Here is a 15,865-nt window from a genome sequence, read left to right on the forward strand (position 1 = left end):
ACATTAAAGGTAAAGGTAAAGGTTCCCTTGCTCGAAAGCCAGTCGAATCCGACTCTAGGGTTGCGGTGCTCATCTCCGTTTCAAAGCCGAAGAGCCAGCGCTGTCTGAAGACGTTTCCGCGGTCATGTGGCCGGCATGACTAAACACCAAGGCGCACGAAACGCTGTTACCTTCCCCACCAAAGTGGTCCCTATTTATCTACTTGCAATTTCTTGCTTTCAAACTGCTAAGTTGGCAGGAGCTGGAACTAGAGACGGGAGCTCACTCCGTCTTGCGGCACCCGGGTCTTGAACTGCTGAACTACTGACCTTCCACAGTCTGCAGTTCAGCGTCTTAACCACTTGAGCCACCGCAGCTCCTATGAATATAGTACCAAGTGGTAAATTGTCACAGTTCTTTTTTCTTTTTTCATAAGAAGTATATTTTGCCACACAAAATAGTCAGGTTCAGTAATAGTTGATCCCGTCTGGCAATAAATGCTTCACTGTTATGACCTCATGTGCTCAGGTGTAGCTGAGGAAGGGGGGAAGAGATGCGGGTCTGACAACCTGCAGAGGTGAGAGAGGGAAAAGAGGGGGGTGCCAGAATTCCTCCTCCCTCTCCTTTTGATCCCCCTGCCTTCTTTTATATATATTTTTTGCTACCCATGCCCAGCTGTTCGTTCACTCCCTTCCTTCCGTCGTGGCGCACCCGCCACTGCCTCTCTGGCCAGTGTTCAGTGTCTCCTCCTGAGAGCAGAGGTCTTTTAAAACTTCTAACTGCACACACACACATGCTACCTGTAGCCAAACTTTTAAAGCATTCCCTGCCAGTTATTTTTTTTCCTCCAGAGATCCAAGATTAGCAAAAATCTCTTATCGCTAGACTGAATCCGCTTGTTCAAAAAACCCAAAAATTTAAAAGATGGAAAACATAAGCATTAGTGCAGCTTGTAGAACGATGAAGGGGGGAGAACCAGTAACGTTCTGCTAAGATGGCGACCTGAGAGTAAATACAGTTTGAAGAATCTCCTATTCCAAAAAACACGCCCAGTGTGAAACTGACCAATAAGGAGTGGGAGGAAGGACTTTAATGTGGGCGACAGAGTGGCATGCGAGGGGCTGGAAAAGGGTGGGGGGGGGAATCCGAGAGGATCTGTATGCTTTTGAATTCCCTTCGGCTTGGAAGTGAAGCAAGGGTAAAAACCGCTACAAAAGCACTCTCAGAAAACCTGGGCAAACAGTGAACGGAAAGCAAACTGAGTCCTGAAGAGAGGAAAAACAATGCAGAACAAAAAAAACCCCCGACAGACAAGCACAGTGAAAGTGATGGGAATGCAGAATGATAAAGAAAACCTGAAGGACATGCATGGTGAAAGCGAGGGAAAACACCAGTGCCTAATAAGCCACAGAGTAGTTTAAATGGGCCTCAACATTTAGAAAGGCCTCCACAGAGAGCCAGCATGGTGTAGTGGTTAAAGCAGTGGACTCTAATCTGGTTTGGTTCCCCAATCCTCCTCCACATGCAGCCTGCTGGGTGACTTTGGGCCAGTCCCAGTTCTCTCAGAACTCTCTCAGCCCCACCTACCTCACAAGGTGATTGTTGTAGGGAGAGGAAGGGAAAGGCGATTATAAGCCACTTTGAGGCTCCTTAGGGTAGAGAAAAGCAGGGTATAAAAACCTACTCTTCTTCTTCACATGTTGATCTCAATTTGTAACCTTGGCCCTTAAAGCAAATGCAGCGATTGTAATTTTACAGTTCTGTAATCCACGAGAAACTTTTGGCTTTGTTGCCTTTGCTATCAGAAAACTCAAAATATGAAACCTGAAGACATTATCAATCCCTTTTTGTGTCCCCTCCTTCCCCCAAATACAGGTCCGTTGTACGGCTCCTTGCTCCGAGCCTGGCAAGCGTTCTTGGGAGCCTCCGAGCGGCTGAGCCGGCTCCACATGGAGATGCAGAGGGCGTTGGTCTCAGAGGATGCTGCACGCATCCGGTCCTGGCAGCACGATTCCTATCACCGCAAGCTGTTCGGGGGCTTCAAGGAGGCCTGTGAGCTGGAAAGCGGCTTCCAGAAGGCACAGAAACCCTGGACCAAGAAGCTGAAGAAGGTAGGAGGAACCCCTAGGAGCAGACGGGGGGGATCCTAGCAGGTCAAAGAAATTCAGGCATGGGACTCCGGACCGGGGGGGGGGGGGGCTGGGTTCTCCAGAGAGAAGGGGGGCCCCTCAATTTTAGATCACTCTCTTTTCCCTGTCACTTCATATATCTGCCTGACTTCGATTCGTCTCAGTCACTAAAAGGCTAGTTTGGGAAAGAGCAATGGAATGTGCCTGTCTGTGGCTTCCACTGATAGCAGGTTAAAAAGTCAACCCTGCCCGCACACAGGGCAGATCCGTCATGCATCCCCTTGTTACTGGTGTCTTTTTCTCTGCTGGGGGGTTTGAGACTGTAGGGCAGGGGTCCCCAACCTTTTTCAGCCTGTGGACACCCTTGGAATTGTGACACAGCATGGTGGGTGCAGGCACAAAATGGCTACTGCAGGAGGTGGAGCCAGTCGCAAAATGGCTGCCACATAGGGTTGCCAAGTGGAAAAATCTTCTTACCGGGGGACATAAGAACATAAGAGACGCCAATGTTGGATCAGGCCAAAGGCCCATCCAGTCCAACACTCTGTGTCACACAGTGGCCAGAAATACCAGTGCCATCAGGAGGTCCAGCAGTGGGGCCAGGACATTAGAAGCCCTCCCACTGTTGACCCCCCCCAAGCACGGCGGGGAACGGGCCTCTGGGGCGGGGGTTTCCCTGCCCCCCGGGGGGACTTGGCAAGCCTACTGCCACAGCTTACCTTCAGTCACACAGTGAAGATCCTTATGCTGCGGTGGCAGCTGCTGCCCAAGCAAGACTTAAAAAAATTGACATGCCAAATCCAATCTCCAAAGGCCGATCAGAAGCCTTGCTAGGCAAAAGTCCCCTACTCATCCTCAGTGTTCCCCCTAAGCTGAGTTAGTGTGAGCTAGCTCACAGCTTTTTAGCCTCCAGCTCACCGATTTTTACCTTAGCTCAGGAAGGAGGGCTCCAGAGCAAACTAATTTATGCAGCAGCTAAATCGCCCGCTCACAACTTTAACGCCAGTAGCTCACAAAGTAGAGTTTTTGCTCACAAGACTCCACAGCTTAGAGGGAGCATTGCCCATCCTGCCCTTTTTCTAAAGACACCTGGCAGGCACCAGGAAAGGTATTGGTGGACGCCACAGGCACCGTGTTGGGGACTCCTGCCATAGGGCCTGAGGGGTGTGGGAACCAGGATATACCTACGTTCTCTGGTGAAGGAATGAGCAACCCTGAGGCGTCTGCTGCTTGACTACCTGCCCCATTTTATATCCCACCCATCCCCTTCCTGCACACGCATCCAGGTCGAGAAAGCCAAATCTCTGTACCACAAGGCCTGTCGTAAAGAACACATTGCAGCGCTACGGGAGAGCGGAGTTCAGGCCTCAGGGGGGCCTGAAGTGCCCCCAGATCGGCAACGCACCCTGCGGGAAGAACATCAGCGTTGCAGCCAGGAAGCCAACAAGGTGGGTGTCCACCCGCTTTCTGTACACGTCTGGGCCACGAGAGCAATAGGGGTCTTCTGTCGGGGGTATTGCATCGCTCTGTGAATGGCCAGGCTGGCTGCCCGCTTGCAGCTCCTAATACAAAACCATTCAGTTGTGCTGTGGAGTTGTTGAGCCTGTTGCTCACTGGCACGGTTAGCCAGCCACCTTATTCCTCATAGGATTGCCAATGGACCAGAAAAGAAACACCACCTGGCTTGCTCCTGTGCTTTAGACAGCAACTTGGTCTGCAGGAATCAGCAAGGGAAGCATTTATATTTATTTAGAGCCTGCCTTTCCCCCCATTTGGGGAAATCCAAAGCATCCCAACATTTGGGGATCCAAAGCATCCCAAAGCATTGTTCTTCCCTCCTCCATTTTATCCTCACAGCAACAACCTAGGGGTGGGAGGAGAGAGAGAGAGAGAGAGAGAGAGAGAGAGAGAGAGAGAGAGAGAGTGTGTGTGTGTGTGACTGGCCCAAGGTCACCTAGCAAGCTGCCATGGCAGAGTGGGGATCTGAACCTGCGTCTCCCAGATCCGGCTCTGATGCTGTGCCCTCTATCCCATACCATCTCACAGTTTGGAGAAGAGCGTGATTCCTTGCTAGTGCAAAGATCCAGCTGATGATGAAGGCACAGGAGCTGAGCAGGCTCGTAGCTAGTGGGGCGTTTTGGGCCCTGCCCCCTTAATTAGAAGCCCCGCCCCACAAAGAGCCATGCCAGAAAACCTTATTTTTGAGGAGAGACCTCTGCTGCCTGTTTCCCAAAGGCTCATGGGAATGCTTTGGAAAGACTCACCATGACCTAGGTGGTCTATAACAGGCAGGGGTCATTTCGTAGAAAAAGAGGTGCAGGAGCTCATTAGCACAGCTCATTAGCATAACTCATTTGCATATGCCACACCCCCTGACATCACCGGCAGTGTGTCAGAAGGCAACACCCACCGCTCAGGCTCTACTGGACTGTTTTGGATTGCGGGCTATTGGGGGGGGGACATGCAGATCTGTCCTCGCAGAGGAGGGAGAGCTTGTACCTGAATAAAACTTGGTCTTAAAGGTGCCACTGGACTGTTTTGGGCCAGGGGGAGCTCTGCAACTTACCTGGCCACTTCTTGTTCTGACTTAGGGCTGCTGGGGGTGGGGCTTGTTGCATGTGCCCGCCCTCTGGACTCTTTACTGCTGGAGCTCCGCTCCTGTGCGTTCCTGCAGGAAATGACCCCTGATAACAGGACTGGGCTAGCAGAAAGGGGGATTGTTGGAGTCGTATTGTAGGTACCACTCTTGAGTGCCATGGCGGGGAGGGCAGGGTACAAATTAAATAAATAATAATAATAATAATAACCTTTCTTGCTCTGTGGAACGCAATTAAATGCCCTCTGGGCTGCTTTTTCTTAGGGACTGACGTGCTGGCTGCCCTGTCCCTTGAAAGGAAGGGCTAGAAAAAGGCTTGGAGCCTCCTCCCCCTTTAAAGACAGGCATTCAGATAAATTCAATTAACTGTAATTTAACTGCCCCCTTAACAATTTAAATGCCCCCAAACAAAAAATCCTGGCTGCAGGCCTGGAGCGGAGGCCGGTTCAAAAGGCGGCCTGTTCCTTTAGGATGTGGCGGGGGGGGGGACATTGACAGTTTCATGGGTGGCACCTTTTCAGTTTACATTGGCTGACCTGAGCAGTATCTTAGAGAAATGCGTTGCCTGCAGTTGGAGGGCCACTGAGAGGTAAACGTTGTCCGTGGTGGAAGGGGAAGGAAAGTGAGGACTGTGGTTTAACCATGAGCTGCATATCCAGGGATGCTTTCTCGCCGCATCCTGATTCCCCAACGATAGAAGGGCCTTGTGCTTCGGAGGAGGGGGGGGACCTCTGACGATTCTTCCCCTCTTCCCGCAGGTTCGTGAGCGTTATGAGAAAGCCCTGCAGGAGCTTGATCGCTGCAGCCCTCGCTACATGGAGGAGATGGAAACGGTTTTCGAGCAGGGGCAAGCCCTGGAGCAGCGGCGCATCATCTTTCTCAAAGGGGCCTTCCTCGCCCTGCACCGGCGCCTTGATGTCACTGCTGAAGCGACGTCACATCCGGTTGATGTAGATACATTGGGCGCGCGCTTTGTGCGCGCGCGCACCGGGAGGTCCCCAGGAGTCCCCCGTCGAGGAGGGGAGTACCATTTGGCACCCCTCTGCTCAGCTGGATTGCAGTATATTCTGCCTGCCTCTAGGGGAAATGAACATTCCAGTCTTGACCTTATCACAATGTTGTAGTTAGGAGAAAGAAGACTTGGATTGCACAAGTCTTTTTTTAGCCATTTTATGCATGGCTAATCTTACGTCTTCCTTTTTTTAAAAAATAATATTTTATAAGTTTTACAACAGAACTGGGAATTAATTACAAACACTGAACTATAACATCTGGACTTAATAAACATAACGAAAGGCAGTAACATAGTAAATTGTATATAAGCGCAGTATGATCAATAAGAATTTGCTAATAATACCAGTATGCATTCCACGGCCAAGCATGGTACTTATCACATTTATGACCGTGCTAAGGAGTAACATTTAAAGATACAGCAATATCTGATAAGATGGGTCGTGAGGTTGAATATCATCTTTAGTGACATACTCAAGGACTGGAAACCATTTCCCCATGAACCAGGTTGCTTTGGGATAGATTTCAGATTGGAGAAGGCGATCTGAGACCTTTTCCATCATGAAGTGCTCCCAGACGTTCGTGTACCAGAGAGATCTTGTAGCAGCCAATTAAGACTCTCCCTTTTTAAATAAATACATATGCAGCATATAAATATATAATATTTATAAATATATAAACCTGCAAGTATACAAATTACATAAATATTTACAGTCATTTCCTTCCACTAAAGATAGATAAAAAGTATGTAACCTATACACTTAGCTAACCAGAGTGTAAAATCTCTTCTTGCTGTACATCAGTTATTAAATAGGATTCTCCCATTATGGGTGAGCCAAATAGTGAGGCAGATTGTGGAATGCCGTCCAACAACCCTTCCTGTTCCTTTTCCTCCTTTCATTCAGCATCCAAGCAGTTTATGCTGACTTGCAACAAGCGATCGAGGACATAAACGACCAGGAGGACCTTAAATGGTGGCGTAACCGACACGGTCCCGGGATGCCCATGAACTGGCCACGGTTTGAGGTGGGAACATCTCCTTTCTTTCTTGATAGAAGAAGTGTATTCTGCACGCTTCCAGAGACACTGTTATCTCTAGGCAGCCTATATGCACAGAGAGAAACAGTGCCAGATAGTGGAAGCCCGTTCAAAAGTGAAACGTCTCAGCCCCACTAGAGGTCGCCAGAAGTCATAATGACTTCCAGGCTTGCAAGCGTGAGCGCACACCCACACAAAATACCCCCCCCCCCAAAAGCCACAAGTGGAAGCCCATTCAAAAAGCTTCCAGAAAATGCTTATTTACCTCTTCATTTGCTTCCCACATGCTCAGTTTGTACATCTGTAAACCATTTTTGTAATAAATCGGTTTTCAGTCATCAGTTTGCTCTCTTCACTAGAAACTTGTGCTGTCAACGGTTGCCCTGGAGCTTCAGTATTTCTCATGTAAACATAGTGACCTGCTGGTAATACTCTTTATTCCCTTATTGTATTATCAACAGTTCTCCTCAACAGCTGCACTTTTGAAGTGGAAGTCTGGGCACTGCAGGGTCTTTTAGTGTTTACACGACTGTAGTCTAGAGAGGACGTCTCCATTCCATACCATGAGCTTAACTTCCAAAGACTTGGAGAAATGAGAACAGCAATACTAGTGTAATAATATCATTTTAACAAGGAATCCCCAGAGGGCCCAAAATTATGCACCAGACACCAAACCGTAGCCAAGGCCTAATTGTTTCTCCTCTTTTCCTCTCTCCCTTCAGGGTTGGAGCCCTGACCAGGAGCGGCCAACAGTGAAAATCAAGAAAGCCAAAGAGCCTGAGAAAGCCATTCTCCGCAGTGTCACCCCTTCCCAGAGCAGGTGAGTTCTGCCTCCCTCCCGGTAAGTGATAGAGAAGGAAGGGCGAAGGGGCTGGGGAGCAAGGGAACAGAAGTCTGCACTGCTTTGGCTATAGTGGTCGCTTTGCTCCGAGCGACCAGATATTCGGAGAGTCTCCCAGAGACAGAGGAGGGATGGATGGAGCAGGTGGGCAACAGTCTCAGAGCTTCAGTGCAATGCAGCCCCGCCATGGGGCAAATAACGCTTCTCCTGGAGCCATTATGGGGTTGGGAAAACAGTGGGGCGGAGGGGAGGCTGAAGCCCCTTTTCCCCCATGCTGCTCTTTTTGTAGCAGGAACTCCTTTGCATATTAGGCCACACACCCCTAATGTAGCCAATCCTCCAAGAGCTTACAGAGCTCTTCTTACAGGGGCTACTGTAAGCTGGAGGGGAGGCTGAAGCCCCTTTCCCCCCGTACTGTTGAGCACTTCAGAAGTTGGAACTCATACCTGCCAAATGGCTGCAAGTTCCCATGGTGATCCTGTGTTGCATGTAATGCGTAGTTTGGACCCAAAATGGATTCCATTAAGATGGCAGCCTTAACAAGACTGCTGTTCCTGTTTGCTGTTATTTCCTGAGAGGATGAATTGGGAGGGGTGGGGAACCAAATAGCTTTCTTAGGGGACCAAGGTCCCTTTGGGCTGGGAGTATGTTGTGTACTTCGAGAAAGCCAGGGTGCCAGCTTGGCCTGGAGAAAATGTTCTGTCCCTTTAATAGAGACTTAACGGGATCTTATTTACTGCCATGCCTTGAAAAGCTTCCACCCCATAGCTGTACATTAAGCCTCTGTTAAAGAGACAGAGCATTTTGTTCCAGGTGAGTTGGCATCCTTAGGAGTTAGCCGGGATAAATCCTCCTTAAAACATTTGAATGGGTCCAACTAGAATAATATTTTTCTGTTCCTCCTCCCCCCCCAACTTTTTATAAATGATTATTTAGATTCCATATTAAAGAGTCAGCATGGTGTAGGGGTCAGAGTGTCAGAGCAGGATCTGGGAGACCCAGGTTCGAATCTCCACTCTGCTATGGAAGCCTGCTTGGTAGCCTTGAGCCAGTCACACCCTCCCTCAGCCTAACCTACCTCACAGGGTTGTTGTGAAGATAACATGGAGGAGAGGAGAAGGATGTAAACCACTTTGGGTTTCCATTGGAATGAAAGGCAGGGAACAAATTAAGTTAAGAATATTCTGACTCTCAGGCAGAGAAGGGTGTTTGCAACCGTTTGCCACCCTGAGATACTGGGGAACTGAATCTGGGTCTTAAGAACATAAGAACATAAGAGAGGCCAATGTTGGATCAGGCCAATGGCCCACCTAGTCCAACACTCTGTCACACAGTGGCCAAAAATACCAGGTGCCATCAGGAGGTCCATCAGTGGGGCCAGGACACCGTCCCCCCCCCCCCAGCACCAAGAATACAGAGCATCACCTGCCCCAGCCTGTGAGTTCCTATCTATACCTTGTGGCTAATAGCCACCGATGGACCTCTGCTCCATATGTTTATCCAGTTCCCTCTTGAAGCTGTCCATGCTTGTAGCCGCCGCCACCTCCTGTGGCAGTGAATTCCATGTGTTAATCACTCTTTGGGTAAAGAAGTACTTCTTCTGTTCTAACCCAACCGCTCAGCAATTTCATGGCGTGCCCACGAGTTCTTGTATTGTGAGTTCTTGTATTGTCTTTCTGCATGCTAAGCAATTGTTCAGCCCTTTCTTCATGACTCTACTTTGCTGCTTGGCTGTAGAACCGAGGTCAGCTGGAAGCCATTTAATTTAGAGAGAGCACTCTTGTGTGTGCTGTTGGGTATCAGCACCATCCTCATAGCTTGAGAGAAACCTTGTCAATAGCTGGTGTGGAAAAACAGTCAACGAATGTGCTACCACAGACTGTCACTAGGAGGAGCTGTCATTCTTGATATATACATAATTGTTCTCATAAAGCCTCAAGATTTCAAGTATTCGAAGTACGCACGCAGGACCTTAACAGTCTTTAGATCAGCACTTTAAGGCAGGGCAGGGTGATTCTCATATCTGTCTTGCAGATGATGGGACTGATGAGAAAACAGTAATATTACCTCGTGCATTCAGGGCTGACGTGAGGTTTGAACAAGGGACCTTCCAACCCACTGCATGCTCCTGTACTCTTCTGACTCTTGGAGAACAGGCACACAGGGCCATCAGTTTACATGGTAAAGTAGAGCATGTAAAAAGCAAAAAAAGCAGAGAGGGGCTTAAAGCCTGTGTACTAAGGTTGCCAACAGGCCTGGAGAAAAACATCCTGTCTCTTTAGGTAAAGTAAAGGTTCCCTTGGTCGAAAGCCAGTCGAATCCAACTCTAGGGTTGCGGTGCTCATCTCCGTTTCAAAGCCGAAGAGCCAGTGCTGTCCGAAGACATTTCTGTGGTCATGTGGCCAGCATGACTAAACACCAAGGCACACGGAACGCTGTTACCTTCCCACCGAAGTGGTACCTATTTATCTACTTGCGATTTCTTGCTTTCGAGCTTGCGAACTGCTAGGTTGGCAGGAGCTGGAACTAGAGATGGGAGCTCACTCCATCATGCGGCACCCGGGCCTTGAACTGCTGAACTACCGACCTTCCACAGCCTGCAGTTCAGCTTCTTAACCACTTGAGCCACCGCAGCTCCTGACTCTTTAACAGAAGCTTAATGTGTAGAAATGGGCAGCTTTTCATGGCATGGAGGTAAATAACATCCCACTAAGCCTCTGTTAAAGGGACTGGATATTTTTCTGCAGGCCTGTTGACAACTCTACTGGGTAGGGAGCCATGGGTGTATTTTGCTCGTGCTCAGAGGCTCTCTTGCCCTTATAACAAATGATGCGTTTCCAATTTTGGCCCCTGCCTCAGTTAGAGAGCCAGTTTGGTGTGGTGGTTAGGAGCAGGAACTGTAATCTGGGAGATCCAAGTTTGCTTCCCCACTCTTCCATGTGCAGCTGCTGGTGTCACCTTGGGTCAGTCACAAGTTCCCTCTGAGCTGTTCTCTCAAAAGCAGTCCTTGAAAGAGCTCTCTCAGGCCCACCCACCTCACAGGGTGTCTGTTGTGGGGAGGGGATGGGAAAGGAGATTGTAAGATGCTCTGAGACTCTGAGTGAAGGGCGGGGTATAAATCCAATTCCTCCTCTTCCTTCTCCTCCTTCCACTTCTCCTTCTTCCTTCTTCCTTTTTCTTTCTTCTTCTAGATGAGGTACTTGGGGTGGGGGCTACAAGCTGCCTTTTGAATAGGCTGTGAATGTGAGCGTGAGGGTGAGTGATAAAGGCACAGTGGAGTTTTAGGCGATACTGTCATCACAGGGAGATTACTGTTTTCACATGACATACTTGTTTGCTCATCAGAGTTACCACATACACTCGGCATGCTGAGTTGGGAGCTTGTCACCTCAAGAATTCTGTGCTGATTTCACATGATCTTTTCAGCCTGTGGCAATTAGAACATTTGAATTACCCTCCTGGGAAAGTGGCTTTTGATATCTGTTGGCTGTAGAGTCTGTTTCCAGAGTCTGAAAGAATGGGGGCTCCCCAGAAGCTCTGGAGGTCCCGTATACTACAAATCATTCCTAACTATCTAAAGGAAGTTGTAGAAGCCATTATTTTGAAAGGGAACCACGCACAGCTAGACAGGCAACACTTTAAAAAGGGATACTTAAAAAAAAATCCTTTATGCCATGTAATGCACATCATGGACTCATTTTTAATGAGTATGAGTTTATTTTTAATGAGTTTATTTTTAATGAGTTTAATGTGTTGAACTCATTTTTAATGAGGGCCAGATCTGACACAAATGTTACTTTGTCCAGTCGGGCCATGTATTCCATACAATGTAATGCTGGGTACCAGAGATACAAACATTATAAAGGACACGGGCAAACTCAATTAACAATATTATATTTTACTCCAAATCCAAACAAAAGCAATTGATTCCTAGCAGGGAAAGCAATTGATTTAGTGGGGAACCCACAAAAGCCCCAATAAATCTAATCATATGCAAGACAAGTTTTTGCCCCACAAGAGATAGTAAAAGGGGAGGGTATTTTACACATCCATACAAATTAGCTCATCACTTTTAGGAGATGAGTCATCATCCTAGCAAGTAAATAAGGTAGTTTTTCAGCAGCACTACCCCAAATATGCCCAGCCTCAGCACCCAAGCATGGCTACGATCTGTCTCTCAGTCTTTGTTTGTTTCCTCTGTTTCCCCATCCCCAACAACAACCACCCTGTGAAGTGGTCCAGGCTGAGCAACTGGCCCTGGGTGACCCAGATGACACGGTCCTGGCTCAGGAGGTGGGGGCGTCTGAACCAGGCTCTTCCACATCCCTCCACCCTCAGCTCTTATCCCTCCCGCGTTTCCCACATAAGTGGTGGGGCTGAGGGGAACGTCTGACAGAGAAGCTGTTTTCTGAAACCTCCAGGGGGCGCTTTTTGTCCTGCGACCCCTTTTCCCTCACAGGCTGAGAAGAGGTGGAGGAAGAAGGGAGGTTACCGTGTCCCCGTCCCCCACCGCCCCAACACTCACTCTGCCTCTGCGACTGTTCAGACGTGCGGTGACAACATCAGCACCCATATTTAACGTCGCTCCTCCACTCGCTTCTGAGAGCGGGAATATTTAACTTCGCTCCTCCACTCGCTTCTGAGAGCGGGAGGTCTTTTCCCCTCAGAAAGGCATGCACAAGACAGCCCATTTGCCTCCCAATCCATATGCCAGCCCTCCTCCTCCTCCTCTTCCCCGCTGGTCCTGTCCCTTCATCAGCTAACTGCCTCTCTGTGCACCTGGCTCTTGCCAACTCCCCTCACAGACACTATTTGAAAAAACACGAAGCCAGTTGGTGCAGCAGTGGCAGCACTGGTCACTCGGCTCTGCCCCACCCCCCAACTCTGTAGTGGCTTCTCCAGGCCTTGCTGAGCTGCAGTCAGAGGAGGTGAGCGGGGGAAAAACCACAACTCCTCTTTCTCTGCCTTCGCTTCCATTCCCTCCCCCCCCATTTTAACTTAGCCTCTTAGCCCTACCCCCTAGCCATTTCCTTTCTGCTTCTTGACAGCTTTGACGACACACACACACCTCACCACGTGTGGCTGTTTGCCCTCCCCCCCAGCAGCCTCTTGCTTCCGTCCCTCATACCAGTTGCTCAAGGGCCGGGTAAGAGCTCTGGACAGGCCGTATCCGGCCCCCGGGCCTTATGTTTGACACCTGGTTTACAGTGACCAACACTCATGGCAAATCCTCTTGCCAAACCTCACATCACTAGCCAGGAACGCAGTAAACTGTGTTGCCTGACCAAGAGGCAGGAAAGCCAATTGTCAAAGCCACTTAACCCTAATTAACATGGAACACAACCCTCATCCCATCGAAAGTTCTCTTGCACAAGCCTCGTCACAATACCCAAGCATCTTGAAGAAGGCTCGGAGGTAAATCTCCTGCTTTGCAGGTACAATCCCCGGCATTTCCGAGCTAAATACACATGACGCTGCCTTATACTGAATCAGACCATCAAGCTCAGTGTTGGCTACTCTGACCGGTGGCCGCTCTCTAGGGCTTCAGGCTGAGGTCTTTCACATCACCTACTGTCAGGTCCTCTTTAACTGGAGATGCCAGGGACTGAACCAGAGACCTTCTGCATGCAAAGCAGAAGCTCTTCCTGGCCCGTAGCCAGGATTGTGTGGCTTGTGGGGGGGAAATTTTTTTCTGGTGGGGCTGGCTTAGGGTGGAATCTGAGGCTTGGAGTGCACACGTGTGCCCCCCCTCCCCCAAAGCATTTAAAGGGATCCTTTAAATGCTTAGAAAAGAAGCAGGGATTGGCACGCGCCCCTCTCCCTCCCCTCCTGCAAGATTTAAAGGGCCCTTCAGCTGATCAGCGGGGAGCACGTGGCCCGTCGATCAGCTGAAGGGCCCTTTAAATCTTGCAGGAGTGGTGGGAGAGGGGCGCCTGCCAATCCCTGCTTCTTTTCAAAAGCATTTAACGGATCCTTTTAAATGCTTTTTGGAAGAAGTGGGGGGGGCCCACACGTGTGCACTCCAACCCTCAGACTCCACTCTAAGCCAGCCCCACCAGAAAAAAATTTGCCCCACAGAATCCTGGCTATGGGCCTGTCCCTCCCCAAGGTATCCTGGGAAACCAGTGTTGCAAAAGAGAGCCCAGAGAGCTGCTGCCACATGGAGTTGGCAGAAGGCATCTTTCTATGGGTCCTGCTGACAAGAGAACTCACCGTGTGAGAGAAATAAAGAAAAAGGGGGAAGGAGGGAGCTCGCCTGGAGTTCCGCTCACATTGCCGCCTCTTCCCGCAGTGCAAAGTCAGCACCCGTCTCAGTGTCAGGACAGCGGGTCCGTGCTGTGTATGACTATGCTGGCCAGGAGGCAGATGAGCTAAGCTTCAAGGCAGGTGAGTGCTACCCTGCTCCTTTCGTCCTGGCCCCCAGTTTATCCTACCAAAGGCCGGTCTTCCGGTATGAGCTTTCCCTCCCCCCTGCCTTCTATAGGTGGCCTGCGAAGGTTACCACGGCAGCCATGAGGACCAGAAGCATGGTGACCACTGGCACCCCATACTAGCCACCACCATGATATTTTTTGTATTTTTCATATTTGTGTGTGCGCGCGTCTGAGTGTGTGTGAGAGTGCGCCTGGAAGTCATGGCAACCTCTGGTGACTGACCCCTACTGGGAGCCTGGAGGATATTCAGAGAGGTGGCTGGATAAAGCCTGTCCCTGTCCTCCCAACTGCTGGTATTCCAAGGAGGTCTCCCCATCCAAGTACTTGCCAGAGTCGACCCTGCTTAGCTTCTGAGATCTGACAAGATCGGGCTTGCCGGGGCTATCCAGGTCAGGGCCCACCAGTGCTGCCTCTAAGCTGTGGAGTCCTGTGAGCAGAAATTCTGTTTTGTGAGCTACTAGCCTTAAAGTGGTGAGCGAGCGATTCGGCCGCTGCCTAAATTAGTTTGCTCTGGAGCCCTCCTTCCTGAGCTAAGAGAAAAAAATGTGTGAGCCAGAGGGTAGACAACTGTGAGCTAGCTGACACTAACTCAGCTTAGAGGGAACACCGACCATCACGATGATTTGATTCCTCCCGTTATCAGTAATAATGGACGGCTCTCTCTTTCTCTGCCTCTTCCCCAGGAGAGCTGCTTACCAAGCTGGAAGACGAAGATGAGCAAGGCTGGTGCAAGGGGGTGACAGACAGCGGGCACGTGGGGCTCTACCCTGCCAATTACGTGGAACCCGTACAAGGCTAGCTAGAAGGGTTTGGGGATCGTAGGAGGGGTCTGGCTGGGGGAGGGGGGGAATCTCACACCCATACACCCATTTAGAAGGACTGTGTTTATTCTGCATTTCTGAGGTCACCCCACGTGAGCGCAGAACAGGGCAATGTTCGGCATCTTGAGAATCCTTCGCTTTATTTTTTTCCCTTAAGTTTCTAGTCCTTACGGCTGCAAGCTTAATTTAGAAAATGGCCAGGGAGATCTCAGAAGCCCGGGTAGGCTGAGCTGAACCCAGCAGAAGGGGGTCGCTTTGCACAGCTTCTGGCCCCCTCCCTGTATGTCTAGCTATAGAATTAATTATGCTCTTTTTGCATAATTTATTCGGGGGGGCAGCATTTGACTTTTTCGTGGCAAAGAGTAGCCCTGATCAACAGGCAAAGACAGATATAAGCAACTGTCACCCGGTTCGCAACAGAAACACAGTGTATTCCACACACCAGTAACTGTACGCACATGTCCGGTTCGATTTGTAAAACCAGCACTGGACGCCTCATTCACATCCACACAATTGCACACACCGTCACGCCCTTCCCACATGTCTATGACAGACGTGCCAGTAAACCAAAGGTGCCTTTAAGTTCTCATTTGACTGGCTGAGACAGGGGAACTCCCTGCCCCCAAGGTCTTGGCAAACTTCTGGAAATTTGAGTCAGACTTCACAAGACACTGTTTGTGACTTGGGGATTTGAAAAACAGAATGAGGAAGGCGTTTCCAAGTGGCCGAGCCATGTTCTATAGAAATCACAAGATGCTTATCGAGAGAATGGCCGGACGTAGGTAACCGAGGGCGGGGGGGGAGACGATAATTTAATGTGTAGGTGCCGGTTGAAAATTTCCCCCTGTGGAAATTAACTGAGCAGGGAGCTGACTGTTCATAAGCCACAGAGTTTGCTCCAAATGTTCCTATTTACTAGGGACTGTTTTGCTGTGTTTGATTGCCAATTACAAACACCAGTGCTATTTTGATCCTATTTTTGACTTTGGGGGAATAACTTTTAAGAATTTGTTAGC

General features: G+C 49.6%; 1 protein-coding gene across 1 annotated transcript in view; it reads left to right on the plus strand.

The window, feature by feature from the left end:
• The window catches only part of LOC107116616 (protein kinase C and casein kinase II substrate protein 3-like), a 30,588-nt gene extending 15,353 nt beyond the window's left edge, over positions 1-15,235 (plus strand). The window contains exons 6-12 of the mRNA XM_015418562.1: positions 1,855-2,090; positions 3,395-3,556; positions 5,463-5,635; positions 6,618-6,741; positions 7,476-7,573; positions 13,887-13,981; positions 14,712-15,235. Of these exons, the coding sequence (XP_015274048.1) occupies positions 1,855-2,090; positions 3,395-3,556; positions 5,463-5,635; positions 6,618-6,741; positions 7,476-7,573; positions 13,887-13,981; positions 14,712-14,827 (1,004 nt within the window). The 3' untranslated portion in view covers positions 14,828-15,235. The remainder of the gene's footprint in view (positions 1-1,854; positions 2,091-3,394; positions 3,557-5,462; positions 5,636-6,617; positions 6,742-7,475; positions 7,574-13,886; positions 13,982-14,711) is intronic.
• The last annotated feature ends 630 nt before the right edge of the window (positions 15,236-15,865 follow it).

Source organism: Gekko japonicus, unplaced genomic scaffold, assembly GCF_001447785.1.
Source record: "Gekko japonicus isolate JY-2015 unplaced genomic scaffold, Gekko_japonicus_V1.1 scaffold299, whole genome shotgun sequence".
NCBI classification, from domain to species: Eukaryota; Metazoa; Chordata; class Lepidosauria; order Squamata; family Gekkonidae; genus Gekko; species Gekko japonicus.